General features: G+C 43.7%; 1 protein-coding gene across 1 annotated transcript; it reads left to right on the top strand.

The window, feature by feature from the left end:
• LOC121281902 (granzyme A-like) lies at positions 1-7,655 on the top strand. Its single transcript, XM_041195061.1, has 3 exons — positions 1-146; positions 1,310-1,567; positions 6,651-7,655. Exons 1-3 carry the CDS (start codon positions 87-89, stop codon positions 6,786-6,788), a joined length of 456 nt encoding a protein of 151 aa, XP_041050995.1. The 5' UTR covers positions 1-86; the 3' UTR covers positions 6,789-7,655.
• The last annotated feature ends 11,235 nt before the right edge of the window (positions 7,656-18,890 follow it).

Here is an 18,890-nt window from a genome sequence, read left to right as displayed (position 1 = left end):
GGAGTACAAAAAACATTCAAGTAATTCTTGGAGCTCACTCACTTTCAAAAGGAGGGGAGGAACAACAAATATTTACCGTAAAAAGGATGATCCCACATAATTTGTACAACTCAAAATTGATCACAAATGATATCATGCTTCTTCAGGTAAGAATGTTAAAACTTTATATTTCTAATTATAATGTCCAGAGAGTCATCTGCTTCAGCCTGGAGGCACAGACTGGGTGCAGGGAATAATCCCTGGACCTGAACAGCTCTGTTCAAGCTGCATCCAATATTAGATCTCAAGCCTCCAGTGAGACCATGACCTGCTGGACATTCCTACGCAGTTTGCCAGTGAGGAGGTATAGAATTTAGGCTGGCTATGCCCCAGGGAGGTCATTAAAAAGGAAAGAGATGCATTTGTGAGGGGTGACTGGGAAAGGAGTACAGGGCAGTTGATGGCAGGTGGGGAAACAAGATAGAGTTCAGGAACTGGGGAGTGGGGCAGTGATCAGTTGCCGACAGTGGCTCATGCAATTCTGGGAGAAGTATTCCTGCTGCTCCTGGCTTCACAATAAGTAAGGTACTTTTAATAAACTTATATTTTTGATAGAAATCTGCTGCAATCTCTTTAAGGACCAGCTGTCAGGCTGCATGTGGACTTGGCTTTCCTGAAGCCAGGCTGGCTTTCACTGCATTCAGGGTTTTGTGTGTTGGTTCTCAAACAGGTGTTTGGCCCATAATTTGTTTCAGGAGCAGGGCCTGGATGCCTATTTGTTTGCTTCTTGGCTGGTATTGAGTGCTTGACTGATAATGCCTGCCTGCCACATTAGAGACCGAAGGCACCCACTTTGAAAAATACCTGACACAAAGCAATCATTTTCTGTAAAAGCAAGATAACAAAATAAACTTTCCAATAACAAATACAATGAATGATATTCACTGTTTAAAAGCTTTTTCTTCATTTGAACTATTCTCATAGTGAGTGTGTAAACTAAATGAACCCAATCACTAACAAAGAATTGGGCTAATATAGCAAAAATTAAAAGGCAGAAGTAACTTAATTGTGTGATGTTTAATTTGTTTCCTTGGAATAAATTGGTCTAGAAATAGAAAAGTAGAGATACTTGCAACAAAATAAGAGGATACAGCTGTGCAGTCAGTGGCTGCTCAAACCTGACTCAATAACCAGCCCTGTGTATTGAACACAAAAATACTTCCCAAAATCTATAGCACACCCAGTAATTGAAAATAGAATTGCTTTCAAGAAAGTTCAAATCACTAAACACATAGAAATGATTCATGTGCTTTTTTACATGTAATTCCAGCTCGAAGGCACAGCGACTCTGAACAGGTTTGTGAACGTCCTAAGCCTGCCCTGTGGAGAGGATGTCACAGATGGAGTCATTTGTAATGTTGCAGGTTGGGGGCAAACCAGAATTGAAGAGGATTCAGACAAATTGCAGCAAGTGAATGTGACCATCATAGACAGGAAATTGTGTTCTCAATATTATACCTACCACCCTGTAATATCAGCTGATGTGCTTTGTGCTGGTGACAAAAAAATAGCAAAAGATTCTTGCACAGTAAGTATCTGTGAGGTAACAATGACTCCAAAATTCTAGATTAATAGGTAACTGAATGCAAGCTGAGAACTTCAGCAAATGCAGTGTTGGCATTTATTTTGAGAGGACTAGAATATAAAAGCAGGGATGTGCTGCTGAGGCTTTATAAGGTTCTGGTTAGACCACATTTAAAATATTGTGAGCAATTTTGGGCCCGTATCTCAAGAAGGATGTGCTGGCCCTGGAGAGGGTCCAGTGGAGGTTCACGAGAATGATCCCAGGAATGAAAGGCTTAACATATGAGGAACGTTTGAGGACTCTGGGTTTATACTCGATGGAGTTTAGAAGGATGAGGGGGGATCTGATTGAAACTTACAGAATACTGAAAGGCCTGGATAGAGTGGACGTGGGGAAGATGTTTCCATTAGTAGGAGAGACAAGGACCTGAGGGCATAGCCTCAGAGTAAAGGGAAGACCTTTTAGAACAGAGATGAAGAGAAACTTCTTTAGCCAGAAAGTGGTGAATCTATGGAATTCATTGCCACAGAAGGCTGTGGAGGCCAGGTCATTGAGTGTATTTAAGAGGGAGATAGATAGGTTCTTGATTGGTAAGGGGATCAAAGGGAGAAGGCGGGAGAATGGGGTTGAGAAACTTATCAGCCATGATTGAATGGTGGAGCAGACTCGATGGGCCAATTGGCTTAATTTCTACTCCCATATCTTATGGTCTTATGGTCTAAGAAGGCAGCTCACCACCACCTTCTCAAGGGCAACTAGGGATGGGCAATAAATGCTGGCCCAGCCAGCGAAACCCACATCCTGTGAACGAATAAAAAAAAACCCCATTAGCTTTCCTCACAACCAGCAAATAATGGCAGAACCTGATTAGCCCCTTTTGTTTCTATTTCTGTGTTATGCAGCCATGGAAGAGGGTTTGATTGCCCTCACCATCCACCCAGTAGGGTGAATTTACTGATCTCACAGTTCCCATGGGGAGCCAAATTCAGAAAAAGCGCAGCTGAGAGATTGGCCTACAATCTGCGATGCTGATTTTCAAGTCCATGCTCCATTCACCCTACCTTCCTGCTGGGGGCACAGGCCACTGAATTTATGCTGGCAAGTGCTCCAGTCTTTGTTTTGTGGCATATGCTGGATGGAGGTCAGACACATGGGGAAAGGAGAAAGAACTTGAAGGGGTAGCTGCCCAGTGAAACTGTTGCTGCCAGCTTCTAATGGGTAGGTTTTGATACCATGTGCCAAAAAGAAAATTTATAAAGATAAAATGCAAAACACTTTGACAGCTTCACGAGGCTGAATTTAATGGGAAGCTGTAGTCCTGCCCCATCAGCTAAAAGGTCGGGGAAGCCCACCCACAATCCTGATGGGCCTACACTGCAAGTTAATACTGGAAGCAAATTTAATTGTTTTAAGGCATGACTTCTGCCCTGATCTCAGGAGGATGTCCCACTTGAGAGCACTGCTGGTTAATCGGATGGCCAGCAGCCCTATAGTCCTTGCAGCACCAGATGAGTGCAATGGTCACTGCTGGGACTACAGGCAGTCCCCCAAAGCAGTTTAAGCCTTTATATTCCTTTTGTTAATAAAGAGTTATTATTTTCCAAAATAGTTCATCTCCTACTGTGGTGGCTGGCAATGCATTTTAGGAAGAAAGCAGCATTGCATTATAAATTGTCAAGACATTTGCACATGGATCACTGCAACAAAAAAAAATCTTTATTCTTCTGTCTATTCCCCCTTCCCTCTAATGAATGTATTGATTTCTCACCAGGTTACAGTTCAGTGGATGCCCTCAAGGTGCCTTGTCCAAGTGGTCATTCTTTGTATGTCAACCTATACAAAGTGTGTTGGCAGGCTATTCAACCAATCAAGCCCAATATTGCTCTTAACCAATGCTCATAATGTACACTTGCAGCAGGGCCTGTAAGATAGGGATCAGACGCAGGAACTCCAGTCAATTTACACCAGGCAAGCCCAAGGACAGCAAGGGCTGGATATTAGCTTGGAGGCTGGTTTGAGGTCAGGAAACATGGAAGAATTAGCTTTCCTCACAACCAGCAAATAATGGCAGAACCTGATTAGCCCCTTTTGTTTCTATTTCCTGGCCACAGCCAGCCAGATTGAAAGACTGTATGTTGGATGAGTCGGCCTGCAGCCAGAAAGGCCAGGGGAGGTGTGGGAGATCAGAAGAGATAATGGACGAAATTCAAAGGGCCTCAGGTGGGAAATTGGAGAGCTGGTAATGTAGGAGGAAAATGATGATTAATTCTAAGGCAGGTAGCCTCATTATAATTTTAAAGAAACTTTCCCATCTCGCCTTCATTAAAACCTAAAGTAGCTTTGTTCCAGCTTCAGATTTTGTACATTTTTAGATGCCACCAGGCCAAAACCATCCTTTTTTTCAGGGTTAAAATTCCCCTTATCAATTCTAACAGTCCTGACTGAAATCAGCTCTCTCAACATAGACTGGGGAATCACAGCTGGGACCTTCCTGGTTCGCATATTGATAATAGCATTAGATTAATAAGGCAGAATCACAGAATCATAAGGGCACAAAGGATGCCATTCGGCCCACTGAGTCCTTGCTGGCTCTCTGTAGAGCAATCTAGTCAGTAACATTCCCACGCTCTATTTTCATATCCCTGCAAGTTTATTTCTCTCAGGTGCCCATCTAATTTATTTTTGAAATCATTCACTGCCTCCTCTTCCACCACCCCAAGGCTGCGAGTTCCAGGTCATTACCATTTGTTCCATAGAATAGTTCTTCCTCATATCTCCTCTTTTTCTGTTGCCCAAAACCATACATCTCGGTTCCCCTAGCCCTTGCACAATCAACTGATGGGAACAGTTTTTCTTTGTTTACCTTATCTAAGCTTCTCATAATCTACTGCACCCTCTATCAAATGTCCTGTCAGTATCCTTTGCTCCATGGGAAATAACACTGGTTTCTCCAAATTAACTTTATAGCTAAAATCGCTGATCCCTGGAAACATTCTTGTAAACCTCCTCTGTATCCTCTCAAAGACACACAGATCCTTCATGAAGTGTGGTGACCAGAAATGGCTGCAACACTCTATAGTTGTGGCTGAACCAGAGATTTATAAAGTTCAGCATACCTTCCCTTCTCTTGTATTCAATACCTCAAAACCTTGGGGGTAATTTTGACTCAGTGTACTTATTTCACTTATTTTTACATAATTGCACTGCCCTACCAGAACAAACTGTGAAGTCAAACAGAATAGATTTAATAATTAATGGGCTAGCATCAGAAAATTGATCATGCTGGATTGTGGGAAGAATCCAATTTCCCATCATTGCCTGGTCTGGATTACAGGGGAGGCTTTTTCCACACAATTTGGTTCACTCTTTCTGGCGGTTCAAGAAGGCCCATCATCCACTTCTCAGGATAACCATGGGTAGGTAATTAATGCAACCTGCCCACGTCCTTCAAACAATTAAAAACAATTGTCTTAATCAGCTGACGAAGAAAACTATTGAAGCAAAACTTATGTCGATCAGGTCCGTCCTTTTCCTGCCTCCTGATAAACTCTGACTGATGTCTAAGTGCAATAACCATTAACTTGAATGTGCAACATGCTATTTAATGAAAAAGAAACATTCATGTTGTCTTCACACTTAATAAGAAGAGCCAGATTGATCTTGTTATATCTTGTTGTTAAGTGTGTGATTAGTCACATTGGAGCTATACTGAAAGTGTTAAATAGAATTACCTGGAAGTTTACAGCACAGAAGCAGGCTGTTTGGGCCAACAGTTCTATGTATGTTTATACTTCACATGAGCCTCATCCCATCATATTTCATATTCTTTTCTCCCTCATGTACTTACTTGGCTTCCCCTTAAATGCATCAATTAGTTCACCTCACCAATTCATTCTGGCAACAAGTTCCTCATCAATACTGCCCTTTGATCAAAGAAGCTACTCAGTTTGAGTCCTCATTGGAAAATGTGGTGGGGAAAGGAATGGGGGAAGTGATGCTGCATGCAAAAGAGAAATTAATATCTAGCAAGAGCCTGCCACAACACAACTAACACAATGGAAACCCTGTGTGAATGACATTCGTATGATGCACCCTGCATCTAACTCAAATCATTTAGGTAGTTCAAAAATAGTGGTGACACTTCATTCAGGCTTCCTGTGCATTGGTTACACTTTCAAGTGGTTGTCAATTTTTCTTGACAAATATTAATGATATAGACAATCAAATTTTGCAGATATCGTTGTGGCAAATACAGCTTTGATGACGATTATAATACTTTTATTTTATTGAGCTCATAATTTGAACTCAAGATTAACACACCCAACCATTAAGAGGTTTGGAGTAAGTTGATCCATCGGTAGAGTGACCAAAGCCAAAGGACACAAATACCAGACACCATTGCAAATCATGTTTGGAGATACAGTTCCAATCAAGAGACAACAGAGGCGGGATACGTGGTGGGGGAGGGGTAGTGATGGTGGGCAAAGTGTGAAAAAGAAAATCTGTTTGTTGCATTCCCATCACGTCAAGGTTGCTGCATAGGGGGAAAAGGAACGAGCACAGGCCCCTGCCAGTGCTTTACTGAGGTAAGTAGTCTAAGGGTCAAAATGATGGATGCGAAACCATCCGATACCTGACAGTGGCCAAGCCAGCTAAAAACCAGACTGTCCAGTACAAGACCAGGCATCTGGCCATCCTGCTACTATGACAGATTCAATCATCTGATATCGTACACAGGTAAGTTGACAATAATCTACACTGCTTCTAATAATTGGCTAGCCATCATGGTCAAGTTCTGGACAAGACAGGTAGACAAGCCACTCTTGAACACACATAGCCTTACAACCTAACATATTAATACAAAGGATGCAATGATTAGTCAACAACTGTGTTATTGTTGTATCATGTGACAATTAGGATGGTGGATAGTAAATAGAAAGACATTGATTTTTTTTTAATCAGCAATTTATTTGTTCCTGATTTAGTTCAGTGTATCTTAAGCAGAGCTGTACTCACAGTGAGAGACACACAAGCTGAGAAAAATAATCTAACCACTGGAAATCTTTCTGTATTACTTCTGTTTCAGGGAGACTCAGGAGGTCCATTACTATGCAATGGAAAATACAATGGAATTGTTTCTTTTGGAAAACCCAAAAAGCCTGGTGTTTACACACGACTTTCAAAGAAATATCTTCACTGGATTAAGAACACAATTCAAAACTGAAACTTTCATGATGGTTTAAGTTTTGCTTGACATATTATTTGTCCCGTATTAATTGTCGTAGCTCAAATAATACAATATAGAAATGAGTTAGACCCAGATAATAGATAAATGTTTGCCAAAAAGCTATTTCCTACTCAATAATTACATTTTTAAAAAGTTTTTGTACAACATTTCTTAATTGGGGCAGAAAAGTTTGAAGGATGTCCTGTCAAGATGATGAAGGGTTTTGATAAAATAAGTATTGTTAGCTTGCTTCCATTCATCAGTAGGGTGATAATGACAAACCACAAACTTAAGATGACCATAGAAAGAATATAAGAGATTAAGATTAATACCTTCACACAGATAAGTCCTGAGTACCATCCAAATTGCACTCATCTGACCCCACAGAGTTTGCACCTAATTTAGTTGGAATCTTTACAAGTGTGTCTCAGGCACACATCTGCTCCCTGCAGCCAAAAAAACATGGCACCAAGGTCACTTCCCTGACCTGGACAACTCTTTTCCCTCTTCACTGGGCTCCACTTACACACAAGGGAATCCATTGTGCCTCAATTCTTCCAGCATGTTGCCATCCAGTAATCCAGCAGACTAATGAGTCAAGGAAGCAGAAATTCTTAGTGTAAGAAAATCCCACCCCAACTCTGTCCCCTTGGCATTATAGATCTTAAAAGTGGCAGACAGGTTTCATCTTTTTCAGTCAACCACAAGATCCCGGAATTGGCAGGGACTGTGTGTGACTACGTTTCTGCCTTTTACCAATGAGTTTTGCAATGGGAATCCAGCAGACCTCTTAAGCAAATACAGGGCCATTGCTTTTAGAATTCTCTGCCGCAAACAGTTTTGATGCAGGATTGACCCTGTTTAAATATCTGCTGTTAGAAAGCTTTAAGGTGCTGCATTTGAACTCTGATTTATATTGCTTAAAGTTTCCAAAATGTCATTTTACGCAAAATAAAAATGTAATCTTATGATTTAAAATGTTTCTTTTGCATTTCGTACGCTACTGAAATTCAGCACCACAGAACACTGACATCAGCTTAGTACATCATGAGCTACTGACCAAAGTTAATGAAATCATAACTGACTATGGAGTCCATTTTATTGAGGGACTGATTACCCATTACCCCAGACCTAAAAGTTAGTTGGCACCTCACCAACATGAAATCTGGATGCCCTGCAACGATGTTATGCTGGAGGCAGCCATAATTAGTTGAGTGGGACTTCCATCCCTCAGCCCAATCTGATTGGCCAACAGATCTATAGTCCCAGCAGTGCCAGTAGAGAGCGGTGGACACTTCTGGGATTATAATCAGTCCCCTCAAAAAATGAAGTTGTCTCCCAGACTTGAAGTAAGTCTGGGGATTTTGGGCGAACATGGCTGGGAGACCCTAGCAATTGGGGTGGGAGTGGAAGGTGATGGTTAACGGGCTGGGTGGGGGGGTGAGGGACAAAGGGGGGGGATCTATTTTGGGGGGTGGATCCTGCTGGGCAGAGGGACACTCCCCAAAGGAGGTACCAGCCTTCCTGCCCGACAGGAGCCTACACTGTCAAAGCTTCCACCTTCCCCCACCAACTGAAAAGTTGCAGCAGAGGCGGAATAAGGCCCTTAAGTGGCAGTTAACTGGCTACTTATGAGTCTCAATAGGCTTATGGGTGGGCTGCCTGATGCCTTACTTGTCCTCCATAATATGTGCAGCAGGCCAGGGGTGGGTGAGTTGGTGGCAGGCTGGCCACCCGCTTTATTTTATGTGCCACCCTGCCTTCCAATACATCAGCGGGGCAGGGGTGTAAAATTCACCCCTATAATTTCAAATAGTGTTCAAAATTTTAATGGCATAGATTGTCCATTCTATGGGCTTAATCTTTCCACTGACCTGGAAGTCCCATGCTGGGGCTGAAAGCAGGGGGTGATCCTGCTTTGGTGGGCAGTGGGACATGGGATGGCAGATTGTTAGTCAATTAAGAGGCCACTACTGACTGCAGCCCTCCAAGAGCTGACAGCCCTTCTTCAGCAATTCTGTTTTTGTTTTGGATTTCCAGCATCCGCAGTTTTTTGTTTTTAGCCCTTCTTCAGCGGTGGCCAGTGCTGAAGCTGCAGCTCCAGGTGGGCTGTCCTCAAAGTGATGTAAGTTTGCTTGGAGGAAAGCCAGGGCCAGGAAGGCAGGCCCCAGTGATCTGATGTGGGGGGAGGTGGGAGGGGTGTGTGGATCATGGTGCACCAGCGTCACCTTCGTTGCCTAAATGATCAATGTGCGAGGGCGGGCACCTCTGTGGGCCATGAGAACACATGGTGGCACCCTCCATCTCCTGAACCCACTGAGAGACCTGCCAGTCTCCACAAGCAACAGAAGACCCTCCCAACATGAGTAAACTGCCTGTGGAGGCAGCAAGTGGCCCCCTAATTAGGTAATTAAGCAAGGTCTGAGGAGCTGCAATCAAGGTAGCTGTGGGAGTCAGCAGGCTTCTAATGAATATTGGTGAACAGCCTATCACTAGAAATGGAGACAGAGAGGTCAAAGAATGGGAGGGAAGTGTCAGAGATGGACCATGTGAATGTAAGAGGGGGTGGAAATTAGAATCGATGGATTTTTCCAGGTCCAGGCAAGAGACAGGGCTCAGTAACATTGTGGGAGGGGTGACGGGATTTAGTAACCTTGTGGAAGCGGCACTGAAACATTCATCAATGTACTAGGAAAAGAGCTGTGGGAGGGAGCCTGAGTAGGGTTAGAACAAGGAATGTTCCACATAGCCATAAAGAGACAGGCATAACTGGGGCCCATGCGGTACCCATAGCCGCACCTTTCATTTGCAGGAAGTGAGACAAGTTAAAGGAGAAATTGTTCAGTGAGAGAACAAGTTCAGCCAGACGGAGGAGAGTGGTGGTGGATGGGGATTGTTCGGGTCTCTATTATGTCACATCTGTTCTGATGCTGCTACTTTCCAAAATGGTGCTTCTGACATGCCTTCCTTTTTTCTTAACCGAGGAATCCACGCCCCCCTACCCATCCCCGACTGTGGTTGACAGGGCCCTCAACCATGTCTGACTCATCTCCTGCACCTCTGCCCTCACACCTTCCCCTCCCTCCCAGAACCATGATAGGGTTCTCCTCGTCCTCACTTTTCACCCCACCAGCCTCCTCATTCAAAGGATCATCCTCCGTCATTTCGGCCAACTCCAGCATGATACCACCACGAAAAACATCTTCCCCTCAGCCCCAGTCAGCATTCCGTAGGGACCATTCCCTCCGTGACACCCTGATTCACTCTTCCATTATCCCTAACTCCTCAACTTTTAACCATGGCACCTTCCTATGCAATTGCAGAAGGTGCAACACCTGCCCTTTTACATCCTCCCTCCTCACGATCCAAGGCCCCAGACATTGCTTTCAGGTGAAGCAGCACTTCACTTGCACATCCTTCAATTTGGTCTACTGTATTCATCACTCCTAATGCGGCCGCCAAAAGCCCAATCTAATGGTTTGAACACCATGATGGCAGCTGGTGGAATTTAAGTTAAATTAATAAATCTGGAATTGAAAGCTAGGATCAGTAATGGTGACCATGAAACTATCTATTAGTTTATTAGGAACTATTAGGAAAGGAAATCTTCCATCCTTGTCTGGTCTACTTGTGACTCCAGTTTAATAACATAGGGACTCAAAACATTAACTCTGTTTTTCTCCCCACAGCTGCTGCCAGACCTGCTGAGTTTTTCCAGCATTTTTTGTTTTTATTTCAGATTTCCAGCATCCACTGTATTTTGCTTTTATCCCAGTTATTAAATTCAGGCTATGTTCATCCATTGCATGCACTGTTGCCGCACCAGGCTGATTTTTTCTACCTCTTTGTCCATCATCCCAGTTTCTAATTCCCTCTTCCTCATCTCCTGTCTTCCTCCCTCTTGTTCCAGGCTCATTCTTACTCATCCCCATCTGCATGTTCCCTCCTTTGTATCCATACCCCATTGATTAAGTGATTTTATGAAGTTGAACCATTCTAAGGTAAACCACTTCTAACTTGTACATTTTGTTTATCTTTGAACAATTCAACCAAATTTTACAGGCTGACCTTATCAATTCAAAGTCCTACACCACATGGACTGCAGCAGTTTAAGAAAGCGGCTCACCACCACCTTCTCAAGAGCATTTAGGAATGAGCAGCAAATGCTGGCCTAGCCAATGACACCCACGTCCCATGAATGAATGTAAAATAGTCTTGGCTACCTTCATCTAGCAGATTTTAAAATTTGGTTATTTGTATTTAATACTCAGACTATAGTTCCTAAATGTCAAACTTTAAAGATACAGTGAATGTAAGTAAAATGATTTAACTCTCTGCATATTTTATATATGAAATTCGGTAATTGCTTATTTTATGTCACTGTGACTTAATTTATTAATCTCTGAACTAATGAAAGAAGTTTGCATTTGTCCTTGTTTTGTGTTTTTGATGTTGGCAGTTGTAGCAACACTACTGCTGCCCTTGTCAACACTACCAGAATATCTGTAATCTGTATTACTCAGTCCCACATCACTTCAGTCGCTTTTTTAGGCTATTGTTGCCCATAGTTCCAATTAGTTTCCATGACATGACGGCTCTGATTCTCTGGCTAATTTTCCACCACCAGCTGAAAGGCAGGTGCGAATCCACTTCCTCAGGCCCGGGAAGCCATGACTAAATTTTATCATCGTCAAACAGTTAAATGTCTGAGGTCGTGGCTTCTACCCACTTGAGGGAGGATGACCCATTCCCAAGAGCCGCCAGACAATCAGAGGCTTCTTGGCAGCAGAAGCAGTGCTTCTTGGAGCAGTGGCCACTGCTAGAACTGCAGCCAGTCCCCAACAAGGAGCCATGGAGGAAGCTGGACACCAAAATTAGGCTGGGGGCTTCATCAGGTCATGTCAGGCATGCCCCAACAAGAGGATTGGCAGGGGTGGTTGTAATGGGTAAGTTTGGGGGAGGAGGGGTATAGTCAAGGGTGGCCAATTCCACTGGAATTGGCTACGTACCATTTGGCACCGTGTTCCTGAACAAGAGGCAATGCACCCACTGAGCACAAAGCCAGGATGTCAGGATTTACCTGACAGCATGGCAACATGCCATGGTCCCTCCCACTACCACTGGTAAAATGCTAGATGATGTGAGACAACATCTTCAAGGGGCCATTATTTGGCCATTTAAGGGCCTCAATAAGCCCAAGGGTGAACAGAGAACCTGACACCTATCCTGCCACTGGTAAAATACAAATTGAGGTAAGTAGACCACCAGCATGATGCCCCAGCCATGCCAGCTGATTTTATTCCTACCTGCTCCTGCGGCAACAGGCAGAGTCCTCATCAAGGACTGGGGGAGCTAGTCCGGGAGTTGATTGGTCGACTGGGATCAGGGAGGGGGGCAGGCCCTAAGTGAGGGAAAGTCAGAAGCCTCATCGTAGGTGCATCGAGAGGTCTTTGGATGGGAGTAAGTGAGGCCTTGTGGGCAGGAGAAATCGGAGCCTGTTGCTGGTGGCTTTTGGTGCAATTGAAGCCTTGATGCGACGGGGCCAAGAGATTTGGGCCTGGTGGAGGTTGGCAGGGGAGGGGGTGAGATTGGAGCCTAGTTGGTGGGCGCTGGGGGGAGGACGGTGTTGGTGATTGGGGCCTGGTCGTGTGTTTGTGGAGAAGAGGTCAGAGACCTCAGGGGGAAGGTCATTTGTTGGGGGAGACCTGATGTCAGGGCTCCTCAGGATCTCAGGTAGGCATTTGGATTCAGGCGGTAGGTGTGAAGGCACTTACTGAATCCACTAAGTTCTCCCCTTAAAGAAACTGCTGCTTTCCTGACATTGTTAAACTTCAAGAGCCTCATGAGAATGAGGCTCACAGTCTCATTATATTATTTAAAGTTGCAACCCACCCTCTTGGGTCAGGTTGGTCACCTGCTCAACTTTCAGCCTGAATCAAAGTCAGAAATGAGTGATGGGAGGAGGATTTGTGTCAGGAAACAGACTTATCTGATTTTAACCAAGACCCAACTCAAGCTAGTGTTCAGATACTGTAGCAGTCTGCAGCAAGACCTGGACATTAATCATGCTTGGGCTGATAAGTGGCAAGTAACATTCGCACCACACAAGTGCCAGGCAATGACCATCACCAACAGGAGAGAATCCAACCATCTCCCCTTGACATTCAATGGCATTACCATCACTGAATCCCCCACTATCAACATCCTGAGGGTTACCATTGACCAGAAACTAGACCAGCCACATAAATGCTGTGGCTCTAAGAGCAAGTCAGAGGCTGGTGAATAACTCACCTCCTGAATCCCCAAAGCCTGTCCATCCTACACAAGGTACAAGTCAGGAGTGTGATGGTGGGGTGTGGGCAGCAGCACTGATGCTCATTTTTGAGTTGGGTCAAAGAGACACTAATTGAATGTTCCTGGTGCTGTGATGACGTGTTTGGGAGTGGGGTGAGGACTTGGAAAATAGTGGGGAGGCATGTCAAGATGTCGAGGCAGCTTTTTTTTACTCTTTCATAGGGTATGGGTGTCACTGGTAAGGCCAGCATTTATTGCCCATCCCTAATTACCATTGAGAAGGCAGTGGTGAGCTGCCTTCTTGAACTGCTGCAGTCCATGTGGTGTAGGTACACCCACAGTGCTATTAGGAAGGGAGTTCCAAGATTTTAACCCAACAACAGTGAAGGAACAGCGTTATATTTCCAAGTCATCTCCATTTGCCCACAACACTCAAGAAGCTGAACACCATCCAGGACAAAACAGCCTGTTTGATTGGCACCCCACCCAGCACCTTAAACGTTCATTCCCTCCACCACCAATGTACATTGGCAGCAGTGCGTACCATCTACAAGGTGCACTGCAGCAAAGCTCCTTCGATAGCACCTTCCAAACCTGTGACCTCTACCACCTGGAAGGACCAGGGCAGCAGAAGCATGGGAACACTACTGTCTGGAAGTTCCTCTCCAAGCCAAACACCATCCTGACTTGGAAATATATCGCCATTCCTTCACTGTCACTGGGTCAAAATCTTGGAATTCCCTCCCTAACAGCACTGTGGGTATACCTACAGCACATGGGCTGCAGTAGTTCAAAGCAGCTCACCACCACCTTCTCAAGGGCAATTAGGGATGGGCAATAAATGCTGGCCTAGCCAGCGACCCCCATACCCTATGAAAAAATTTTAAAAAGCTGCCTCGACATCTCAACATGCCTCCCCGCCATTTTCCCAGTCCACCCCACATCCAAACCCGTCATCACAGCACCAGGAAAATTCAACTCAGTGTCTCCTTGACCCAACTCAAGAATGAGTATCAGTACTGCTGCCCACACCCCACCTCACTCCACACAATCATCTGTTAAAAGGTCATTGGCCTGAAACATTAAATTTGATTCTCTCTCCCTAGATTTTTCCAGACCCATGAATATTTCTAGCATTTTCTGTTCTTATTTTAGTGTGTGCCTTGATTCCGTGCCTCATGCCTCTATGTCAGAGGTTTATGGGTTCAAACCCTACTCCAGTGTTTGAGCATGCAACCTATGTTGATGCTTCACTGCAGTGGTAAGGGAGTCCCACTTTGTCAAAGGTGCCGTCTTTCAAATGAAAAGTAAAGCCTTCAGATGTAAAATATTCCAAGACATTATTCAAAGGAGAGCCTGGAAATTCCCCCAGTTTCCAAGACAAAATGTATTTCTTAGCCAATACTAAGAACAGATTACTTGGTTACTTATTTCATTATGACCTTGCTGTGTGCAAATTGGTTTCTTATCTTGCCTATATTACAGCAGTGACTACACTTCCAAAGTACAGCATTGGTTGTGAAGCACTTTAGAACAAGCTGAGGTCATGCAAGACATTACATAAGTGAATGCTTGTCTTCCTCCTTAACAATTCCCTGGAGTGTTGCCTCAGACTGGCTGAGCTAAAGAAAATGGCACCTGCAAGAATGAAATAGCAGATGTTAGGTGCAAAGGTTTGTTAGAGTATTTCCAGTATTTTCGTGGGATCAAGAAGAGCATTCCTGCCTACTGGTGCCTCAAAATTGCATTATAGTAAGCCAAGTAACACATTAAAAGTAGTCTCCAACTGAAACAGACAGGCAGTCCAGACTCCTTCATTTTGGTCAATGCCTTTTGGTGGATGGCTGGGATATAGGCTGGGAGTCTGAGATCATTTTCAGGTCACTACAGCCGGTTTCCAGCAAGTGGTCAGTTCGAATTAACCTCCGTCCCTCTGTTCTATTTGAGCTGTGCTGGGCTATGGTAGGGGAGATGATTCTAGGTTACTCCAGATGCTCAACTCAAGCTGCAATTGGCAGAGACATGAGGACTGACAAACACTAGGAAAAAATGCAAAGAGTACTCAGCAAAGAGTACATGCCCTCAGCCAAAAATGAAGAACTGCGAATTGTTCACACCCCTTTGATCTAAACTTGGCTTTGTATTATCTATTTATTTATTTTCCTTTTCTGTTCACCTTTCTGCCTTATCAATTATTTCAAACCCACTTCACTGGTCAAACTATTATTCACAATCCTTATTACTTTCAGTGTTACTCAGAAATTAGGAATTAGCATGTTTTAAGCATGCATAATTTCTGAGAAATTGCATCTTTGACCCTCAAAAGATATTGAAAGATGTTAGAGAACACAATAAGCCAAACTGACAAACCACATCCTCAATCTTCCTTATATATAAACAGAAGGTGCGCTAACTCACTGCGCATTAATTGACTGCAACAATGGTATTTCAGGCTTTATTCAGCTCTGCAATGATTATTTACTACTTAATACCAGGCGGTAAGTAGACCTAAATATTTGATCCTACCTGTTTGATAGGAATTGTTGGTTTACATGTATGTGTGGGTTTGAATTTTGGACACACAGAAGATTCCCAATTAGATGTATGAGATAAAAAAGACATGAATACTAGAAATGTAAGGGAGATTCTTTGATTAGGGTAAAATTAAAGGAGCAGTTGAAAAGGAGCAGATCTATGTCCCATTCTCTTCCCATTCCCATTTTAACACCTTGGTTTGAAGCTCTAACCAGACTCTAGATTAAGAAACGTAAACCAGGCACCCCGTGGACACATGGAACTCCGAATGTATTTAAAACCACTGTCGCCCCCACCTGATAGAGCAGGTGGGAGACCAGCACGTCCTCAGGTAAGATCGAAAACATTCCCCTTACTGCGGCCAGAATGTGAAGTGTTCTGTCGAGCCCAACAAGAAAAGTTAAGGCTTCTTCTGAAGTATGTTCTCTGCCCCCACCCCTTTACCATGCTCCAGTTATAAAATCCTTGCAACACCCACCCCACCCCACCCCATCTCTACATATCTTGTTGACGAAAGTTCTGGCAGCTAGCCCCTGGACCTCCTGATTTTCTTCCCTCTCTTTCCATTATCTAGTTGTCACTTTAAATCCAAAACCAGTGAGTAGCTCTGCACTCCCATTGTGGCTGAGAGGTAAAGGCACTGATAACTGAACTTCCCCTTTCTGAACTGTGTTGAATAGTCCATCACGGTGCAATTTTAACCTTGCAGATGGTGGAGAGGTTTTGAGACATTCAAATCAACCCCTTACTGTGTATTTGAAGAAAGTCACTGGGCAAGAGTCCTAGAAGATTCTTAGTGGCTGTAAACTGTACTCCTGCAAGAGTTAACTCTTTCAGGAGAGGTGGTAGGAAGAGAAACATAACTTTTTGGCTGCAATTCAAAAGCTCTTGGGACCAGATATAAGTCAACTTACAGCAAGTGTATTTTGTCTTTTTTACAAGATGTATAAATGGATGGAGTTTCTGCTGCCTATTTGTAGCAGGTCTTAAATAGTCTTATCAGTGGTCCTTAAAGAGAATGCTGAAGGCCACCAGTAAATAGTCCAAAACTGTGAAAATGCCTATATTTTGTGGAGCTGGACAGAGCAGGAATGCTCCTAATGGCTCTACAAAGCAGTTGCTGCCAGCCCATGGTGCATTCTTTCTGAGGATTGTCTGTCTTGCAGGTTCTACATGACCTCCACTGTCAGCATTGCAGCCAGCCCAAACTGCTCCAGATAGAATCTAAGAGCTGTTTCCCCATTCCCAGCTCTCCAGTTCTACAGAGATAAGGTCCAATGTGAAATTTCAGCTGCAAGTTCCATTTTTAGTCTCCAGATTCAACCATGTATTGAAACAATTGGTGGTCCTGACCAGATCTAATACACTTTAGCAGTTGTAGTATTCTCTATATCAGTCAAACTTCTGTTCTCAGGCAATATCCAGTCTCTCTGTTTGCTCTTTTAAAGGTCTGCGTAGAAATAATTGGGGGTCAGGATGTTAGACCTCATTCCAAACCCTACAGGGCATCAATCCAGCTCTCTAAACAGCATGTGTGTGGAGGAGTATTAATCAAGCGAGGATGGATATTGACTGCAGCACGTTGCAATCTGTAAGTTACAAAAACTATAATCTGAGTGTAAGAACCATTTGCAGAGCAGTTTAGTGTTTTGGATTTTTTCCCTATGATGGAATCAGTCAAGGTGTACACTGTCTTTGGTTTGCATCTTCATAGGGCCCTGAATTTCCTCATTACCTTCAGCACTTACACTGTTGTTAGGCTTCTATTCAGCTGAAAAGATAGTGGAAATCTGAATTTTAGTGCATTGAGTATATTTATACCATTATTACGCTAGAAGTAAATTAACGGTACACCTCCCTTATAGTTAATTTGCATAATTACAGTGTTCAAGTACATGGAAGATTCCTGGGTTTACATCATTAATGCAATTAATGTAAACTTACAAAACAGCTAACAGCTATCCCCCTTTGTTTCAGACAATTTTAAGTGAGCTAAATGGGCAATAAATTCTCTTACTGATTAACGGCTTCTAACCAATTCTTTTTTAACCCCTACCATCACCTTATTAAATCCCTGCTTTCACTGTGGTGCCTTCCTCTCTTCCCAGGAAATATTCATAGGATTCTAAACTTTACGCATCCCCAAAACCCACAATGAGGCTGACCTTTGGATGGTTTTCCCATGGTTAGCCCTCTCTGTGCCATTGAGGATCCCTGTCAGCTTCATCATGAGAATTTACAGAGTCCCTCCACTGCCATAACTGTTCACTCCATGACAATTAAAGTTACAGTAGTCCTCAAGTTTTACAGCTTCAACTCCTTCCAGATCGGCACAGTGCGTCCATGCCAGGGAACTGTGAAAGTGTGTATTACACAGGTGATGGATGCTTTCTTTCATAGAGTAGTTGATTTTCTCCATGTGGGCATCAACCACAGACAGCAGAGGCACAGAGTCGGAAGCCTAAAAAATACAGCACAGAAGGAGACCTTATGGCCCATTGTACTATGCCTATGTTATCCTTCTATACAATAACTTCATTCTTTAGCTGACAGGATATCTTGATTGCACGCACATTGCATTCAAGCTGCCAACTGAACAGCTACCGATCTTTGTGAATAATAAATGATGCAATTCTAAGGACATTCAATCTGTCTGTGATGCAAACTCAATTGTCTCCTCAGTTGATGGTGAAAGAGGCTTTGGAGAGCTGATGCTGCAGGACGTCTTCACTGGCTGATCAACTGCAGTGGCAGCATCTCAGCTTTATCCTCCCCTACCCACCCTTCCCGGTGCCACCACAGCAGATCCCTTTGGCCCAACCTGACTTTGCCACAAAATTTCAACTGAGTGAAAACAAAACCCATACAAATGAGCGTTCCCTTTCTTGAAAGGCTTTCATGATTAAGTGGCACAGTACAAGATACTTGCATTATGTATTCCAAACAATATATTTGTTTTATGTTTAGAAAATAATGTATACCAAATTATAAGACTTCCCAAATTTCCCCAGTGCTATGCTTGCCCCTGTACCTAACTGTGCTTTCCTACTGCCAAATTTAAGTGCTCCCTGAGGCCTCTAGCAATTGGTGGAAGGCTGCTCCTGTTATACTAAAGGACGATGGAATTAAGTTGACCCTTGACTCAGAGCAGCTGGCTCCTAACAGTGAGCCGTTGCTATAGCTGCACCTGTGAAGGGGGCTCCTTAGCAGTCTGGTCTTGCTCGCCACTATACATTGCCATTGTATTCTGTGGGGAGCTGAGATATGACT

Source organism: Carcharodon carcharias, chromosome 1 (assembly GCF_017639515.1).
Source record: "Carcharodon carcharias isolate sCarCar2 chromosome 1, sCarCar2.pri, whole genome shotgun sequence".
NCBI lineage: Eukaryota > Metazoa > Chordata > Chondrichthyes > Lamniformes > Lamnidae > Carcharodon > Carcharodon carcharias.
The sequence above is the reverse complement of the archived record's forward strand: the minus strand, read 5'-3'. Positions and strand labels throughout refer to the sequence as shown.